General features: G+C 53.6%; 5 protein-coding genes across 5 annotated transcripts; all 5 read left to right on the top strand.

Annotated features, from left to right (window-relative positions):
* Positions 1-1021: 1021 nt before the first annotated feature.
* On the top strand, positions 1022-1453 carry CABS01_01078 (uncharacterized protein; the record flags this gene model as incomplete). The annotated part of the gene is made up of 1 exon (XM_060534458.1): positions 1022-1453. A coding segment is annotated over one exon (432 nt), but the record flags the coding sequence as incomplete, so codon positions are not given.
* Positions 1454-2788: 1335 nt separating this feature from the next.
* CABS01_01077 (uncharacterized protein) lies at positions 2789-3505 on the top strand (the record flags this gene model as incomplete). The annotated part of the gene is made up of 1 exon (XM_060534457.1): positions 2789-3505. The coding sequence occupies one exon, from the start codon at positions 2789-2791 to the stop codon at positions 3503-3505; it is 717 nt and encodes a 238-aa protein (XP_060401535.1).
* Positions 3506-5911: 2406 nt separating this feature from the next.
* Positions 5912-6338, top strand: CABS01_01076 (uncharacterized protein; the record flags this gene model as incomplete). Its single annotated transcript, XM_060534456.1, has 2 exons — positions 5912-6025; positions 6273-6338. 2 exons carry the CDS (start codon positions 5912-5914, stop codon positions 6336-6338), a joined length of 180 nt encoding a protein of 59 aa, XP_060401534.1.
* A 2501-nt stretch (positions 6339-8839) lies between these two features.
* CABS01_01075 (uncharacterized protein) lies at positions 8840-9328 on the top strand (the record flags this gene model as incomplete). Its single annotated transcript, XM_060534455.1, has 1 exon — positions 8840-9328. One exon carries the CDS (start codon positions 8840-8842, stop codon positions 9326-9328), a length of 489 nt encoding a protein of 162 aa, XP_060401533.1.
* A 2855-nt stretch (positions 9329-12183) lies between these two features.
* CABS01_01074 (molecular chaperone DnaJ) lies at positions 12184-14079 on the top strand (the record flags this gene model as incomplete). The annotated part of the gene is made up of 1 exon (XM_060534454.1): positions 12184-14079. One exon carries the CDS (start codon positions 12184-12186, stop codon positions 14077-14079), a length of 1896 nt encoding a protein of 631 aa, XP_060401532.1.
* Positions 14080-15792: the final 1713 nt, after the last annotated feature.

The following is a 15792-nucleotide window of genomic DNA, read 5'->3' as shown; positions in this document are numbered from 1 at the left end:
GCTTGAGCACGAAGATTGCCCTCTGCCCCGCGGTTGGGCATTCAGGCAGATCATGCTGCGAGATGTGTTCCACAGATGTGCGACGTCGGTGTCTGGAAACGCTTCATACCTATCCACATCTATATTATCACGTACTATAACTACTGATTTCCAAATGATATCTCTCAAGTCTAGGTATTACGATGCTCTTATACGTGTCCGAATACATACAAAGACATGAGAGACTCCCCATGGTATAGTTATTCTTCTAGGACCTAAGTATTCAGAATCCCTATTATTACAGTACATATAAATCTCCCCCGTGGTACAAACCCTCCTACTCACTATATAGAAGACCGAGGATTTCTATTAGCCGGACGACTGTCGGGAGGAGCACGTCAACCCTTTCTACCTAGCCTCCTAGTCTAGATATAATAGTGGCTTTATAAAGATAGTAGAAACGGGTTGAGGCGGTTCAAAACACGCCGTGTTATTAGAGCGAATATCCTGTTCAGATAGAGGCAGATCATGTTTCGCGACGTATCGACAACACTACTGTTTAAAATAGAGACGCCTTCGTCATAAAAGACGGCAAAACCCTTAACCAAGGAGGTTCACTAGCTTTAGGTACCCTCATATGGGTATACGAGTCAGAACATACATCTAGTAGACCCGAGAGACTCTCTAAAACCATTACTCTGAGCCTATCCAGCCCGCCCCCTTATATCACTTTCTCGTAGTACTATACATAGTAAGGGAGCTTTCCCCAAGAGCAGCACACTTCCAGAGCAAATCAAAGCCAGAATTAGGAGCCAAGTAGTAGACAGATAAGCAACGCATTGGGCCAAGGAATAAGACCTCGCAGTCAGGTAGATCCTTCAACTCGGTCACGCTGCACCTTGCTAGTCGATAGGTCTTCGATTGCTCTCGCCGTAATGTCCGGCAAGTCTTCCGTCTCCCTTCGTGATCCCTTTGTCAGCTACTTCATCTATTGTAACCATAACAAGGCGAACCAGGTCCATGAGATTGAGGAAAGGAAACGACCAGTGAGGGTGACCTATCAAACGGGCAGACTGACTTCCAAAGCTGTATCCCGCCTTCTCGGTCCATCCCACAGGCCTGCCTCGGAGCCTCATCCTCATCCTCATCCTTCTCGCTCAAGACAACGACCCAATCACGCGAAAGCAGCCTCAAGGAGCTAGCCTCACAACATCGAAGGGGTGCCTCATCTGCCTCATCTGCCTCACTAGCCATCCATATCTACACTTCTCCTTCGGCCTCCTACATCTTGCACACCTTCACACATGGCAGAACTACACATTTGCTTCAGACGCCGATACGCGCTGATAATCAGGCACCGAAACACCAAGCCACCAAGCCTGAACGCCCCCCTTCTCCCTTGGCCATCTTTCCCACCACCCTTCCCAATGAGGCGGGACTAGAAAAGTGCAACTCGGGCTGGACTCGATCCTAACCTACACACACCATCACGGTTCTTGCACATTGCTGCACTGTTCACGGGGTAAGTACCCATAAGGCACCGACAGCCGCACGACCCAATGATTATCAGGGAACCTTTTCAAAGCTTTTCTCAGATTCCCATTAAGCCCTGCCCAAAAGTCTCATCGTAATGATACACCACAACGCCCTCCCCTCTCAGTCTCATGTCAAAATAGCCGTAAAACACACACGTGATCCGTTTGACGACTGCAAAAAGCAATCACGTCGGCCAGGCCGACACCAACATCCAAACCCGACGACATCCGCCACGGTTCTCGCCTGCAAACGAACTACCTACAACCCCTTCGTTGCTGATGTAAGAAAAACAAATATCCGTAATCAATCCCATCTATCTATCCCCCTTCCCCCACGACACAACCCTCAGAAACCTACCTGCAGAGTACCTATCCCTCCCCAAAAGCTGATGTAAGACGGTCCCAGCCTCGCCACCCAGAAGACCAGGCAAGCAAGACAAGCTGGGCTCGCCCCCCAGGCCCATGAGTCCTCACCTTTCCTTACCTTCAAGCCTCTCCGACACGACACGCTCAACACAGTCCCATGGTTCAGAGTCCATGAAATGTATCCCAAACCAGAGAAAACAGACGTCACATTCAGATACCATCCTCGCTCAGCTTACTTTCCCAATTCAACGCTCCTCACCCACCACACACGACCATCATCCAATCCCAATGCACTCTTCTCTCCGCCTACCAATCGATACACTCCAGAGTCCAACACTTCAATTTGATCCTCCTATTGGCCCGGAAATTGAATAATCATGTGTGGATGCCTAACACAAAAGACATATAGTGGAGACCAAATAGGCTTTGGTGACAGCTCAGGAAAACAACAAGACGGCAGAAGAGGAAAGGGAAAGCGGCCTGGCCTGACCTTCTGGCCTGGCCGCCCGCGCCCCAGGCCTGCATCTCGACTCTGTACTCTGCGGCGCAGGAAAACCCCCCTTTCGCCTCGTGCTTCGTAATTCTTGCTCCCCTCCTCCCGTCTGTCTTCCGATACATCGTGTGCTTACACGTCACAACGGGGTTTCTTGTCTATCAGATCAGGCTCAGCGATAGGTAGGTCGCGAACGCGGCCATCTGGAGGATGGCCGCTGTGTTACCTCACAGGCCTACACCATAACCAATTCCCATTAGCGCCCATGAGAGGGTTGACAAAACCCCCAGACGGCCCGCCAGTACCATTGACCATCGTCACAACATGACCCAAAGAGGTGGGAGCAGATGAAAGCAAGGCGCTCGATGGGCCGCCCCGTCTGGCCATCTATCCGGCTCCGGATGCCTGATACCGCATGTCCATCCCGTGCCGCCGACCAATGGCCCCGAGTCTAGCGATACAAGAATGCCGGATTCCCCAGTCACGCATGCCTTTTATCTCTCTCTCCCTCTACTGCAAGGCTTCCCTTTGGAAAGGGAAACCTTCCTGTCGTTGGGATAGGATAGATAGAGCCAGTCATAACCCCGGGGCGAAGATCAGCGTACACTTGTACGGATGCTACGTAAAAAAGGACCACCCCTCGGATATGCTTCCTCTGTACTGTCAGTCATACAGCTCGCGTGAGGAGCCGGTTGGCTGGAAGCTATGCCAACCGCCGCGCTTGGATGGGAAAGGGAGGGGGCATATTCTTCCATTCAGTGTTTGGTCAATTCTGCTTCGCGAAGCAGCATGTCCATCATCCATCCCGAGGACCATTGGAGAGGAGACGCATATGTGGAAGCAGGCTATAAGGCAACAAGAAGGAAATAAGGTAGATGTTCCGGTCTCTCAGACCGGGGAGACGGGCTCGCGTGCGGGAATGGACATGCAGAACCGGAGAGGGAGTGAAGACGTGCAGCTCGGCGCTTGTCGAACGCCCAATAAACGCAGCGGTGGAGACCTTCTCAGACAAGAGGCGCTCACGCACTCTAGAAAGGAGGGGGGAGACGTGAACGTCGGAAGAGAAGGGGGGTTACGGGCGGGAGAATGTAAGCCCAGTATCAGATGCGGCGGCTGTGCGCAGGTGGGATGATGTGATGTGATGGGATCGGAATCGCGGGGTTCGATTCGCTTGGTGGGGGTTGCCCGCGCATGAGACCCTCAATCCCCCCTCTCGACTCTGTTACGTTTCTTCGTGAGGGTCACCTGGAGGCATCATGGTGTTGCCATCGAGATTGTGAATTGATGAAGTCTGGATGCGTCTGTGAAACTCTGTCATCAAAGAGAGGCTTTCGGACCTCAAAGCTGCCCAAGAATTTCCTCAATTGAACAGCTCATCGCAAGGATGGAAGCTGTAGTAAGGAATCAGAGAGCTGTCCAGGCCAAGGTTGTCGAGAAGCACTTCACCGCCACAAAAGGCAGCGATGTCCCAGCAAAAAATAGACCTCGAGCACAGCCCAGGCTCCATGACAACCGCAGACTAGCAAGCTAGCGATGGACCGGCTTCAGCCTACGCCTACGCAGGAGCTTTGTCCTATTCTCGACGAAAATGCCTCTTTCCTCAACGCCGTTTCCTTGGAAAGATCGCCAGCTGGGCATTGCAAGATGCATCGACCTTATCCACAAGGTGACTGACAAAGTCATCGACCGCAGACAAGTTCCTGGATTTTACTCCTAGAGATGGGATGGCATCCCATGCCCTTCACAAGTTGAGGGTGGTAACCGGCGGCTGTCATTGGAGACGTGAATGGGAATCTGTTGGCGCGGTATCCGCTTTGTGGTCAGAAACGGGAAAATTCCCTCCCTCCAACTGACCCGGCAGTCACTTCGCGAATCTCATCGTTGATAGGCTATCGGCCGGGCCCCTGGAGCAAGGTGTCACTGGTACACATAGTTGGCACAACGTTTGCTGGGAACTCCCGGTTGTCGTGGCGCAACTTGAGCGGTTTTCTCCTGAAGATTTTCACGGGAGCGTTGGAGGCCATTCCCTGAAGAGTTTCGGCAATGGCGAAGCGGACGGCATGTTCTTTTGCTCAGAAAATGGTGATCCAAAGCAGACGCGTACCGGTATGTTCCGCAGCTCAAAGTCGTTGGCCGCTCACTTTTCAGTCTCACCTCACACACTCAGCGATAGTCTGACTGACTGGCAGAAACTGCTCATGTTGGCCCCAAGGGCGAGCAGGCTGCTGCATCTCTGACGGCCGCTCGTTGCCCCGCACCAATCCGATCGAGCTACAACCCACAACAAGGAGGGATGAAAGCGTTGTGATCGACCAAAGGCTGAAGGCAGCTTTTGGCGCTGCCGTGCTGGAGATACTACAAGTAGAGACTGAGTGCTCCAGAAACGGATTGCCATGCCGAAGCCTCACAAGGAAATGCCTTAACAGAAGCTGTTAAACTTGGTCGGATATCCACACCAGTGCGGCACCAGCCAGCTGATCATCCGCGGTGGAGAAGACGGACCTAGGCCCGCTCGCGCACGAGACAGGACGAGACGGGACGATTCGGTTCCTCTCGAACTATTGGCCCAGACGGCGCTGACCGCTAAAACGTGAAACCCCTTCACCACCGACTGACTGCCAAGGACCAGTGACAAACAGCAAGTGTCAAGCTCGGTGATGATGCTGAGGGGTAAGAAGCCACTCACTACCCCTCGTGCCTGGGATATCACTGTCATAACCCCCGAGTATCAACGCCAAAGAGCGGTTCGAGGTCGTTATCCGTTGACATTCATGCCCTTGGCCAGGATATCTCGATCAGCATGATTCGAGCACCGTATCTCCCTCGATGCGGCACCTACTCCAGGAAAATCTCCCGCCCATGGGTTCCTACTCGTTGTGACTTGTCTAGCTGCAGATGAAGCCTCTGTCTGACTGGTTGAGAGGGCGTTCCAATTTTCGTCTGATTTGTTCGCGGGAGACAGTCTTCTTTTTCTTCTTCCTGGGCCTCCTGGACCAATGACAAGCGGATCCGGACCCCCTCCTTATGTAGTAGAAGTGCAAGTCCAAGGTGTATTTCACGTGGAAGGGGACGAAAAAAATTGCGACTCTTGTTTTTGCACATGTCGGTCGCCGTTTTCACCCTCACCCACAAAGTATCCAGAAGGGGGCGCCTCTGTCTCTAGATTGGGGGCTGTGATGCTCAGAGTTCGTACCTGCTTCCGATCTTCCTGGTGGTCACAGACACGCGACCTCGCGTAGTGACGGCGATCTCATCACGAGTGAGAAGGCGTGGGATGCAACAGCACGGAGGATGGAAGATGGCATGCTAAGACACATGTCCTGAGAGTCGAATGGTCTTAAAGTCGAATGGTTTGTGATATTGTGTGATGGTTGATGCAGAGAGCCCGACTGGGAACTGTGGATGGAGTCATGCACACACTTTGCGGTGGTCGCCGTTACTGGTTGACTGCGACCCTGGAAGGCCGCCGGTCTCTGGCTCAGTCATAGACATTGGATGACACGGCGAGCTAGAGGGCGAATTCGGAGACATTGCAGATATGCCGGCCTTGGTAGCGGGCAAAGAACCCAGCGACTTTAACGACTCCACAGGCCAATGTCGAAACTCTGGCGGCCTCCATTGGCAATTGACGAATACTATGCGAATACTGCGAGTAAGTCGTCAGATTATGAGCTGCCATCGTTGCCGAAAGATGCAGGGCAGAGATAATAATGCGTAATAAACGGCTGTGGATGCACCTGCAAAGGAAGCACGTTGGAACAATGTCGGCCAAAGGCCTGTGAAAGGGCTTTCCGAGGCAAGCGTTTGAGATAGAACCGACACCAGTTCTGAGAGGGTGTGTAAGTCTCCCCAGACCTGAAGGATCCTTCGTAGGGCTAAGTATGGCTGACGATGCTCAGGCTAGTTGCGATCTTGCTGTTCTCGAGGATGACGTTGCTCCAAGTCGATGGAAGCCGGAGATGTGATGGCTGAGAGCAAGTCTGCTGTCGTCCCGTCTCGTCTGCCACTTTCTAGGCTCTGCAGCTAGAAGACGAAGCGGGCACGGTGGAATGGTTGTCGTTGATTACCTAGTCCCCTTGGGGGTTCGCAAGATGATCACGACCATGTGGCGCCGTCTGTTCTGCGGCCTGCGGCCTGTGTGGCCTGTGGCCTGCCAGTGGCCTGCCATTGTCTTTGCGCGTTCCCGGCGGAAAGCTCGAATAATAGCTGATGGACACGGGCAAAAGTTGGCTAGCCTCGTATGGCATATCGACCCGGGGTACGGCGCCCCCATGACTTTGCTGGCGACGTTTCTTTGGCTGTGGCCAGGTACGTCTGATATCATGGCGAGGCCAGACCAGGCCACGAAATACGTTTGGGTAGTTGGTCATCTGTACTACTTGGTCGCCATCATCGTTGTATCGCCGTTGGGCTTCATTCCTTGGTTTTTCTTCCCTTTCGTTCCATGGGCTGCTTGTGTATCCGTGGACTGATGACGGATGAGAGGTTGGGCATCGAATTGATCGAGTGCCATGAGCAAAAACTCGATGAGAGAAAACGGTTTGGGTTGGGAGAGAGTTGGAGGAGGGAGGGGTGGGTGGTTGGGCTAGCGGGGAGACGGTGAGCTTCTGGTCAGACGGTGACAGCTCAAGTTTTGCTGCGCTTGTCGTGCTCGCTACTGGGAAGGTCCTCGCAGGCCTTGGGCATCTCCCGAACGTAGGTACCTGCCTCCATTAGGTAAGCAAAAAGGGTACGTACTTCGGTACCTCCTTCCTGAGGAGAGGGGACCTTCCATCTGGAAGGAGTCAGAGTCAGGTCTGTCGTGAGTTGACGGAGGAAGGCACGGCACCGGAGGACGGGGACCAAGTGCCCGAAAGACCCGCTTTTATCGCAAACGGTAGTCAAACGAGGTGTTTGTTCACCGCCAGATGGCCCTAGACAATCGCCGCAGTGCGTGTCATGAAGCCGAATGGGCGGTGCCGATGGAGTCAAGCAAAAGCAGGTACGGCTAGAGGAGCTCGCTTCCATGGCCCTGCCGGGCAACTAGACCTGGGCATTACCTCAGCAACGTCTGACAGATGCGTTTGAAATCGTGTTTTCCATGCTGCCAAATATGGCTCTGATGGCTCTACCAGCTTCCAATTGAGGTATCCTTACTGGAGCATGAGCCGGAAGAAAATAGATTATTCAGAAACCCGCCGGATGGTCAGACTGATTTGATGCAACGCAACTGTCTTTCCGAAAGCCTCCGGCTCAGAGGTTCAGATTCGCGTTCGCCGAGCAGACCAGAGGAACACAGCCTCCAGTTCGCAGAACGATGGATTACACTATCAGCCAAGGTCCCTTTAGACTCGGACAGATGATTGCTTAGCGTGTACCTAAAGAGCCGTTTTGTTAAGCACCAACGGGCATCCCCTAAGTTGTTGATTGAGTTTGTCATTCATGATGCGCTATCCTCGGGAAACGGGACGTTTTGGCGTCTCTCCAACCAAGGTTGCTGCTTGAAAACGGACGAACGTTTCAAAGGGCAGCCAACTGCAGCGTTGGAGGCTAAACGGATGCCAGGTGCCACCTTGTGTTCACAGGCCGCGCTGTTGCCACTCAACCACTAAAGGGAGGAGCAGATGAACGGTGCGCGACAAACGTCGGAGTGAGGTACTTGGTCGACCAAAGTCCGAAGTACTCTTGTCGACGGTACGTGGACATCGCCCCTCAACCCCTCACGGGGCAAAGTACCCACGACTTTACGTACGAGCCATCGCCTGCTTCCAATTGCCCACTGCCACATCCTTCTTGCCTTCCTTCGCTGTTGCTTGCACTTTGCAGTGCAGTTGAGGTGCCTTGGTGCTTCCTCCCTGATGCTGGTACCAGGCGCCAGGCAAGTGCTCCTGGGTGTTGGTGTTGCCGCTGCCCAATCGACAGGGCGAACAAGCGTTTACGGTGCCATGCCATCCCTAATTCATCAATTCCCATCCAACGACATTGCCAGCTTCTCGCGGGTACAACCACAGCATTGCACTCGGCTTTCATGGATACAGCGAACAAAAGACGAAGTACGCGAAACCCGCGCTTCCGTATTTTTGCCCCTCGAAGAAACAGAGATTTTGTTTTTCCCCTTCGTCAACGAGAAACTCCCCGTCCCCTCCGGGAGGCGCTGAAGGCTAGAATGATTCAGGTTGATTCATCCATCGTCATCTTTGGCCCCATTCTCCGGTTCCTCCAGCCGAGGCGCAGCGTGGAAGTTGTCGTCGGCATCTTCGTCAAAGTTGCGCGATGGCCCCCTTGGATCTTGGAAGATATTCTAGCACGATACATACATCACTTGGCGGGCTGAAGCTGTATCTCCTACATCGCAGGGAGCAAGGCGAAGTACATTGTTGCTGCCATCGTTTGGGTTCGATCTTCCTTCCCCAACCACCCCACCATCGGTACTCTCCTTCACCGTATCCAGGGCCGCTATGAGCGATCGACTTTACGACGGGAGCCCATGTGCCGTCCCTGTCGCTCATCACCTGAAGGGTTCGGTTCGTGGCCGACCTCTTGCGGTTCCATATCAACCATGCCACCATGCCTGCCAGCTAAACAAGTCTCCCCGACAACGCGAGACCTCTATTCAGTAAAAGGCACGAGAGAAACCGAGACGGCCTATAGCCACCGATACGGGCAGGTCTCAGGGGTCCCGCATACGTCAGGCGTTGCGTATCATGGCTCAGCTCCGCCGGGGGGTTCAGTCATTTACTATACAATCCGCCCCCGCGGCCGCCTACCACAGCTGCAGCAAGCCACCGCAAGCTGCTGTACGCTGCCCGTTTGGGCGACGGACAACGCGGGTCGAACAGAGAGGGAAACAGGGCCTGTCCGCCGCCGTGGAAGTAGAGAGAAGGACACAGACGAGACACCGGTCAATGCCAGTCTCCAGACAGGCGGCGGGACGGACTTCAACGGCGGGTTACGCAGAGAAGGACGAGACCGATGACAAGCCGGGTACGACGGTGCTCCGACGACTGACAGACGTCGGACTTTAGGTCTCTGTGCGCTTGTCCTTCCGGGGTTAAGAATAGGCGGTCGAACAGAACAGACTCAAGCTGCGGCCCGTGGAAGTGCAAAAACCCAAAGACGAGACGATGTCTGAGGTTCAACAACGACAAGTGCGGCACGGAGTGAGTACCGGAGACAGAGTGGTGGCACCGATGGACGAGCAAGCAATAAAGTCACCGTGGTCATCCATCCACAACAAGCCTTACCCGCTGGGCACGCCGCACATCACACCCACTCCAGCCCCTCCTCTTCTGGGGGGGGGGGGGGGAGAATAAGACGTGGGATCCCTTTCCAGTCAGGGACAGCATCATCAGCCAAGGCCAGAACCGTCTCACCTGGCTACAAGCCCCATCCGTTCACCCCCGTTTGTGCTGTACCACATGCGAGAAGCGTATCAGTTGCCGTCTGGTGTGCAATCGTAAATGCATCTGTTCATAGGCTACCGTCTGTGTGCAACAGCCCTGGCAGTCTGGTCATGACTGGTTAACCACACCTCTTGAAGGGGAAAGACTGGCTGGATGATAGCCTTAATACAGTCAACCATCCATCTGACTGGAGGTGAGTGGTCCAATCGAATGGTGACCGCAGAGCCAGAAGTCGAATTTGGGTGAGGCATGTACCCTCGGTTCAGATTCTCACGCTGCATCTGAACAGCAGAAAAAAAAAGACAGAATGACAGAGGGAGGTCCCCTGGGGCTCCGTTTCGTTGGATTGAAACGGAGAGTCACAAAACTGAGGCTGATCCACACCTCGGATTGCGCTAGTGGCTGTCAGCCGTTTTTGACTGGTGGACGCTCCGCTACAGATGCTGTCCTTTTTCGTCCAACCAGCAATGACCCAGACCCAGCCATCGACCACCGTCTCGTCCAGTCATAGTCGCCTCTCCCCCTCCTTTTCGCCCAAAAGCCCGTGACCTCATCGTCGGTCAAGAGCACCTGCGAATACACCGTCTCCAATACTTGGTCAGCCCCCGTGCTGTCAAGTCACGTCCTCAGTCCACCATCCTCGTTTCTTGAACAGTACGAATACGTACCATGGGATGGCCTTTCCCAAGTCCCGACTCGCCGAAGATACCGCAGTCAAGGTACACGAGCCAGACGGGAAACACAGGGCACACCAGACTCCATCTTCGCAGCTCTGGCCCGGTCTGGCCACCTCAAGATCAAAACCAAAAAATGACAAGTAATGGGGCATTTGTCTTGGGTGCTGGACCCTTTGGGCACCCGATTTCGTCACAGACTCACTCAGAGTATGTGAGTACCTAGGTCCCTATCCTCTTCCTGGCCAAGCTGCCCGTACGGATTTCTGTAAGGTGAGGTAAGGCACTTTAACCTGTACTTACGTATCGTCTACGTAAGGTAAGGTACAGTCCGTATCTATCAGCGAGAATAACATGAGGAAGGTACATGCATCTTGCGCTGAGATACGTACCCTCGACCCCAGGCTCTGTGACCCACCGTCCACGGACCTGTACCCACTTTAACCCACCGCGCCTTCCACGTCCCACGCTTGCACCGGCTCGCTCTTGACTGACAGGACGGAAACGCCCTGATGTACGTATGTACCTATGTACCTGATGGAGGCAGGTACCTTTCTCCGTATCTTTTGTATGGGCCATCGGCTGTCCATTCATCAATCGTCCACCCGCGTCAATCCACAACCCACAATCCAACCATCCATCGTTGCCATCCATCACCCATCGTTGCCATCCACCCGCGCATCTGGGGACCCTCTCTTCGCAAAGTCGCATGGTGCGCCCAAAGTCACTTTTTTCCCTCTTTGCCTTTCTAATCCTCAGTCATTCAGCGTCCAAAAGTCTCTCCGCTCTTCCAGTCATCGCTCGTCTCGGCTCCTAGCAAGCATCTCAGTGCCCGGGAACTCCACCGCTGTCAGAAGTCACTCCAGTTCTCCCATATCCGCCTCCGTTTCCTCCTGGGCCTCTGATGATCCTCCCGTTACCTATTTGGCACGCCTTCCCCCCCTTCTCCATCTCGTCTTTCGCTTGAGCTGCCCGTCCAACGCAACTTGCGAACATCAACCCACGAAAACAACTCCACCTGCGTACTGGACACTGGTTGCGCTGCTGCACCTCGAGGGGAAAGCCCAGAGATAGGAGCCACGACCCACGATCGACCACCCGTCCGACTCTGGCCCTCGCCCTCGCCCTACGTATTCGGCTGCTTCTCTCGCCCTCTTTTGCCATCCATATCCGCATCTGCATCTCTTGCCTCTGCTCTCCTCTATTTGCCTCTCTCTCACACACTCTCTCACTCGATTCACAACTCTGAACCATAACATCATCACCTCACCTTAACGATACCCAATATTCCGTTCCGCCTTATCTGATCCTCCTTTTTGCCTCTTCCCTCACAGTACATCACTTGTCGCGACTTCACTTCAGCCTACATACTACCTTACTACTACTTCTACTTACTACCGTACTTCCTTCACCTTTCTGCTCCCTCAACATTCCATTCAAGGAATTCCTTCCGCTCTGGATTGAAAGCTTCGCGCCGGGTACCGCGGTCCCGAAAACTTGACAACAACTCCCAACAGCCTGCTGCAATTGCAAAGGGTAACTCACACAGCCTCGAGTACATAATCATCACCGCCTCAATGCAACAATAGCCTCGTCGTCCGCACAGAGACCGACACGAACCGGACCGCAAGCAACGCCTTGCAGTCTTTCGACCATTACCACAGCCTTGATTTGATCAGTCGCTCTCTGGCCGCCGTCGAACTGGATTCACGAGCCCCCATACCAACATCATACCGCCATCAGACATCTTCATCATGTCCGCTTTGCCACCCGACCCGTACAAGATTTTAGGCGTTTCCAAAGATGCACAACTCGCAGAAATTCGAAGTGCTCACCGAAAGCTCGTCCTCAAATGCCACCCCGACAAGGTGCAGGACCCGACGCTCAAGGCCCAAAAGCAAGATGAGTTTCAAAAGGTTCAGCAGGCCTACGAGATTCTGAGCGACGAAAACGAGCGAGGCAAGTACGATGACAATGTCAAATTAGCTGAGCTCCGCAAGGAGATGGCCAAGGGCATGTCCGCCAACACCTCGGCTCCCAGAGCGCCTGCCGCCAGATCCTACGAGGTCCGCACCGCCGAGCCCCGACCGGATACCTACAAGACGACGTACCGTGCCTCTCCCGGCGGCAAGCCCATGTACTCTACCGGATACAATTCTCGATCTTGGGACGAAGAAATTCACAGCAGATCAAATTCCATCTTCGAAGAGCCTAGGGCTCGCCGGGCCGCAAGTTACGAGAAAAGTTACGAGAAACCGTCCCGCCAAGACGAAGAAAGAGATCGAGAGCGGGAACGGGAACGGAGACGTAAGGAAGACAGGGACAGAGAACGCGAGGAGCTCGCCCGTGCCGCAGACCGCAAAGAAAGGGAACGCGAGAGGGAACGTGAAAGAGAACGCGACAAAGAGCGAGAACGCCAAGAACGCAAGGCGTACGAAAAGCAGCTCAAGAGGGCCGCCGAAAAGGCCGCGGCCGACAAGGAAGAGCGTCGTCAAGAACGTAAGCGTCAAGAGAAGGCCGAGAAGGAGAGAGAAAAGGACCGTAAACGCGAGGCCGAAGAGAAATCGCGTAGACACAAGCCTGCCTACATCGAGGACGATGAGTCCAACTATTTCGCCAAGTCTGACAAGAAGAAGTCAAGTAGCACCAAGGAGAAGGAGAAGGACAAGCGATCTCGCTCGATCCCGCCTGGAGGCGCCCCTCTTCGTGAAGAGCCGCCTGTGCCTCCGGTGCCTACTATCCAGGCCGATGCCAAAGTTTCCAAATATGCCGACACCATGCTGTACGCAGCGTCATACATGGATCAGTCACGTAAGGCAGTTCACCCGGGTCTGAGCCGTGCCCAGACTTCGTACGAGCCTCGACATGTGCCTGCCGCGGTTCCAACGCCGCCCGCTGCGATTCCTTTCGCTCCTCCTCCCATCCCTACTGTCGAGGAGGACACCAGTCGCAGATCAAAGTCGAGACGCTCCTCTGAGACCAAGACACGGGACAAGTCAAGTCATAAGAAATCATCTCCCACAAAGGAGGCACCCGTTCCGCCATCGCCCAACGTTGTCGATGCCTCTCCTAGCACTCGCCACATGGCTCAGTTCGCTTCCGCGACATCTTCGCCTGCGTCTACCTCACCGCCTAAGCACTTAGGTAGAGCGGCCACCTTCAACGATGGGTACAACCGTCCTCCTCCTGGTCCTGTTAGGGCTCAAACATTTTCTCATGTGCCTGTTGAGTCTGCCGACGTCCGGGGCCGTGGTCGCTCAAGGCTGCAGCCGCAGCAGATTTTGAGCGAGGACTCTGATGATTCGGAGGAAGACCAACGTCATCAACAAAGGAGTCATCGACACAGAACGCACTCTCCCGAGGCGATACCGTATGAGACTGGACAGCGCACTCGATACACCGTCAATGCTGGAAGAGCAGTCCCAGTCGCTTCTGAGGCTGCATATGCTTCAGCCTATCGCGACGACTCTCCTCCGAGGAAGGTCAAGCACGACTATTACAGTGTCCGCCCTTCCATGCCGTCTCGCGAGGCAAGCTACCAGAGCTCCAACCCGTATTTTTCCAAGGTGAAGACGGCGAGATATGATGACGTTCAGTACAGCAACATTCCGCATCGTTACCGCCACGATGAGTATGCAGGCTACGCTTAGTATCAAACGAATGGCGCAGCTCATTAACGTCTCGATCTCACAATGGTCATCCCGCCGTCTTCGCAATGAGAGATACTTCGCTCTGCTGGAACGCGTCGATGTTAATCCTCCTTGCGTCCTGATTCGCGCGGCTGATTTTCATTTTCTATATTTTTTGTTAGCTTTCATGTTTTCATTTCTAGTTCTTTTTCTTTGGTTCGTGCTGGTATGAAGGGGACGTTATGAAAGAAAACCATACAGTAACGAGTACCGATCTGTCTTATTGATATCAATCTGGGAGGGCTGCGATTGACGAGCCCGAAATGGCGCTGAGGGCATTTGAGGGACTGAGGCCGCTTGAGACGGCTATTGATTGGCATTTATGGAGCGAGACGTGCTGGGCAGTGGTGGTTGCCTCGGATGACGGGGTCTGGTCAAAGTGGCGATTGGGTGGGGATAAAGGAAGCTTCTCGAGTTTGGTCAGGTGCCTTGTGATGAGGCGGCCACGAATAACGAAGCCTTGCCATCTCCGTCCTTCCACATGACCAGGCTGAGCCCCGTTTCAGCTCCAGGCAGCCGGCCCCGTCCACGCAACGGGGACATTTGGAACGTCCTGGGTTTCTCACAGAAGTTGTTGTACGCTGGAGTCTGACGATACACACATACATGCATTGGGATGGCGACATATATTTTACACATTTACTGGCTATTTTTCCAGATCTCTAACGAACTCAAGACATATTTTCTCATCCTTGTCAAATCGCTGTTTTCTGGTCATTCGCTACAAGGAGTTTGAAAGCGGAGGGGATATACCACACTCATTTTGTGCACGAGTCGAGGGAGGAGAGAAACAATGGAAAGAGGAAGAACATATGAAAGAGGAGGAGTTATTATACCATCATGGTAGGCGTGTGCCTGTTGAGGCAAGGACGATCATCATGAAGGGAATGTCCTGGGATCAAGGGGGGGGCGGCTATAGTTAGATTCTCTGTCGAATGGATATGCATTCTTGACATGTCTATCTGCCTGACTCTCGATTCGGTGATGTTCTTTGACGAGATCGAATGATGTTTAAGAGAAAATGCAAGTGCAATAGTACGAGGCTGGATCACGGTGGCCTGGACTTGGGTGTTCTAGACTTAAATGACGCGCGTAGTCGAGTGATTACGACTTTCATTGGCGAGTCTTCTCGGGAAAGTGAGACGAGGAGAAGAAGTGTGAAGAGGTGTTTTTCCAGTTGTTAAATTGCGGCTGAGATTACTTCTTGGCCCTGGAGATTTCGGTGAGTGCAAGGTGTTACGCAGATTATGATCGGACTGTCCACGGGGCCTAAGGTGGCTTGGTTGGGACGTTCGGAAGGCTGAGACGTGCTTGGCTTTTCTGGAGTTGAAGGGGAGGAGAGGGAAAGAAAAAAAAGGGAGAGGGGGGGGGGGGGGGGGGGATAAAAGAGTTCAACTTGTACGGCAAGAGTAAAAAAGCTCTTCCTCGTTCATGCCTGTGATATTATCTTGAAACGCCATATAGTTGCGAGATACCTACGGCCATAAGAACTAGTCGGCCGTCTGTTTCCACGGGGTATTCTGTCACGTTTATACAGCTAGAGGAGGTTAGAGGTAGTGAGTATTTAGTGAGTCGGTCTTTGGGAGAAAGGCATCTTGCTAATGTGAAGTAGACTAAGTTCACAAGAACTGGATCCAACTTACGTCACATCCATCTGGCGTGCAGCATCGCAAG

Source organism: Colletotrichum abscissum (assembly GCF_030869225.1).
Source record: "Colletotrichum abscissum strain IMI 504890 chromosome Unknown Scaffold_2.1, whole genome shotgun sequence".
Lineage (NCBI taxonomy): Eukaryota > Fungi > Ascomycota > Sordariomycetes > Glomerellales > Glomerellaceae > Colletotrichum > Colletotrichum abscissum.
This window is presented reverse-complemented; position numbering and strand designations above follow the sequence as displayed.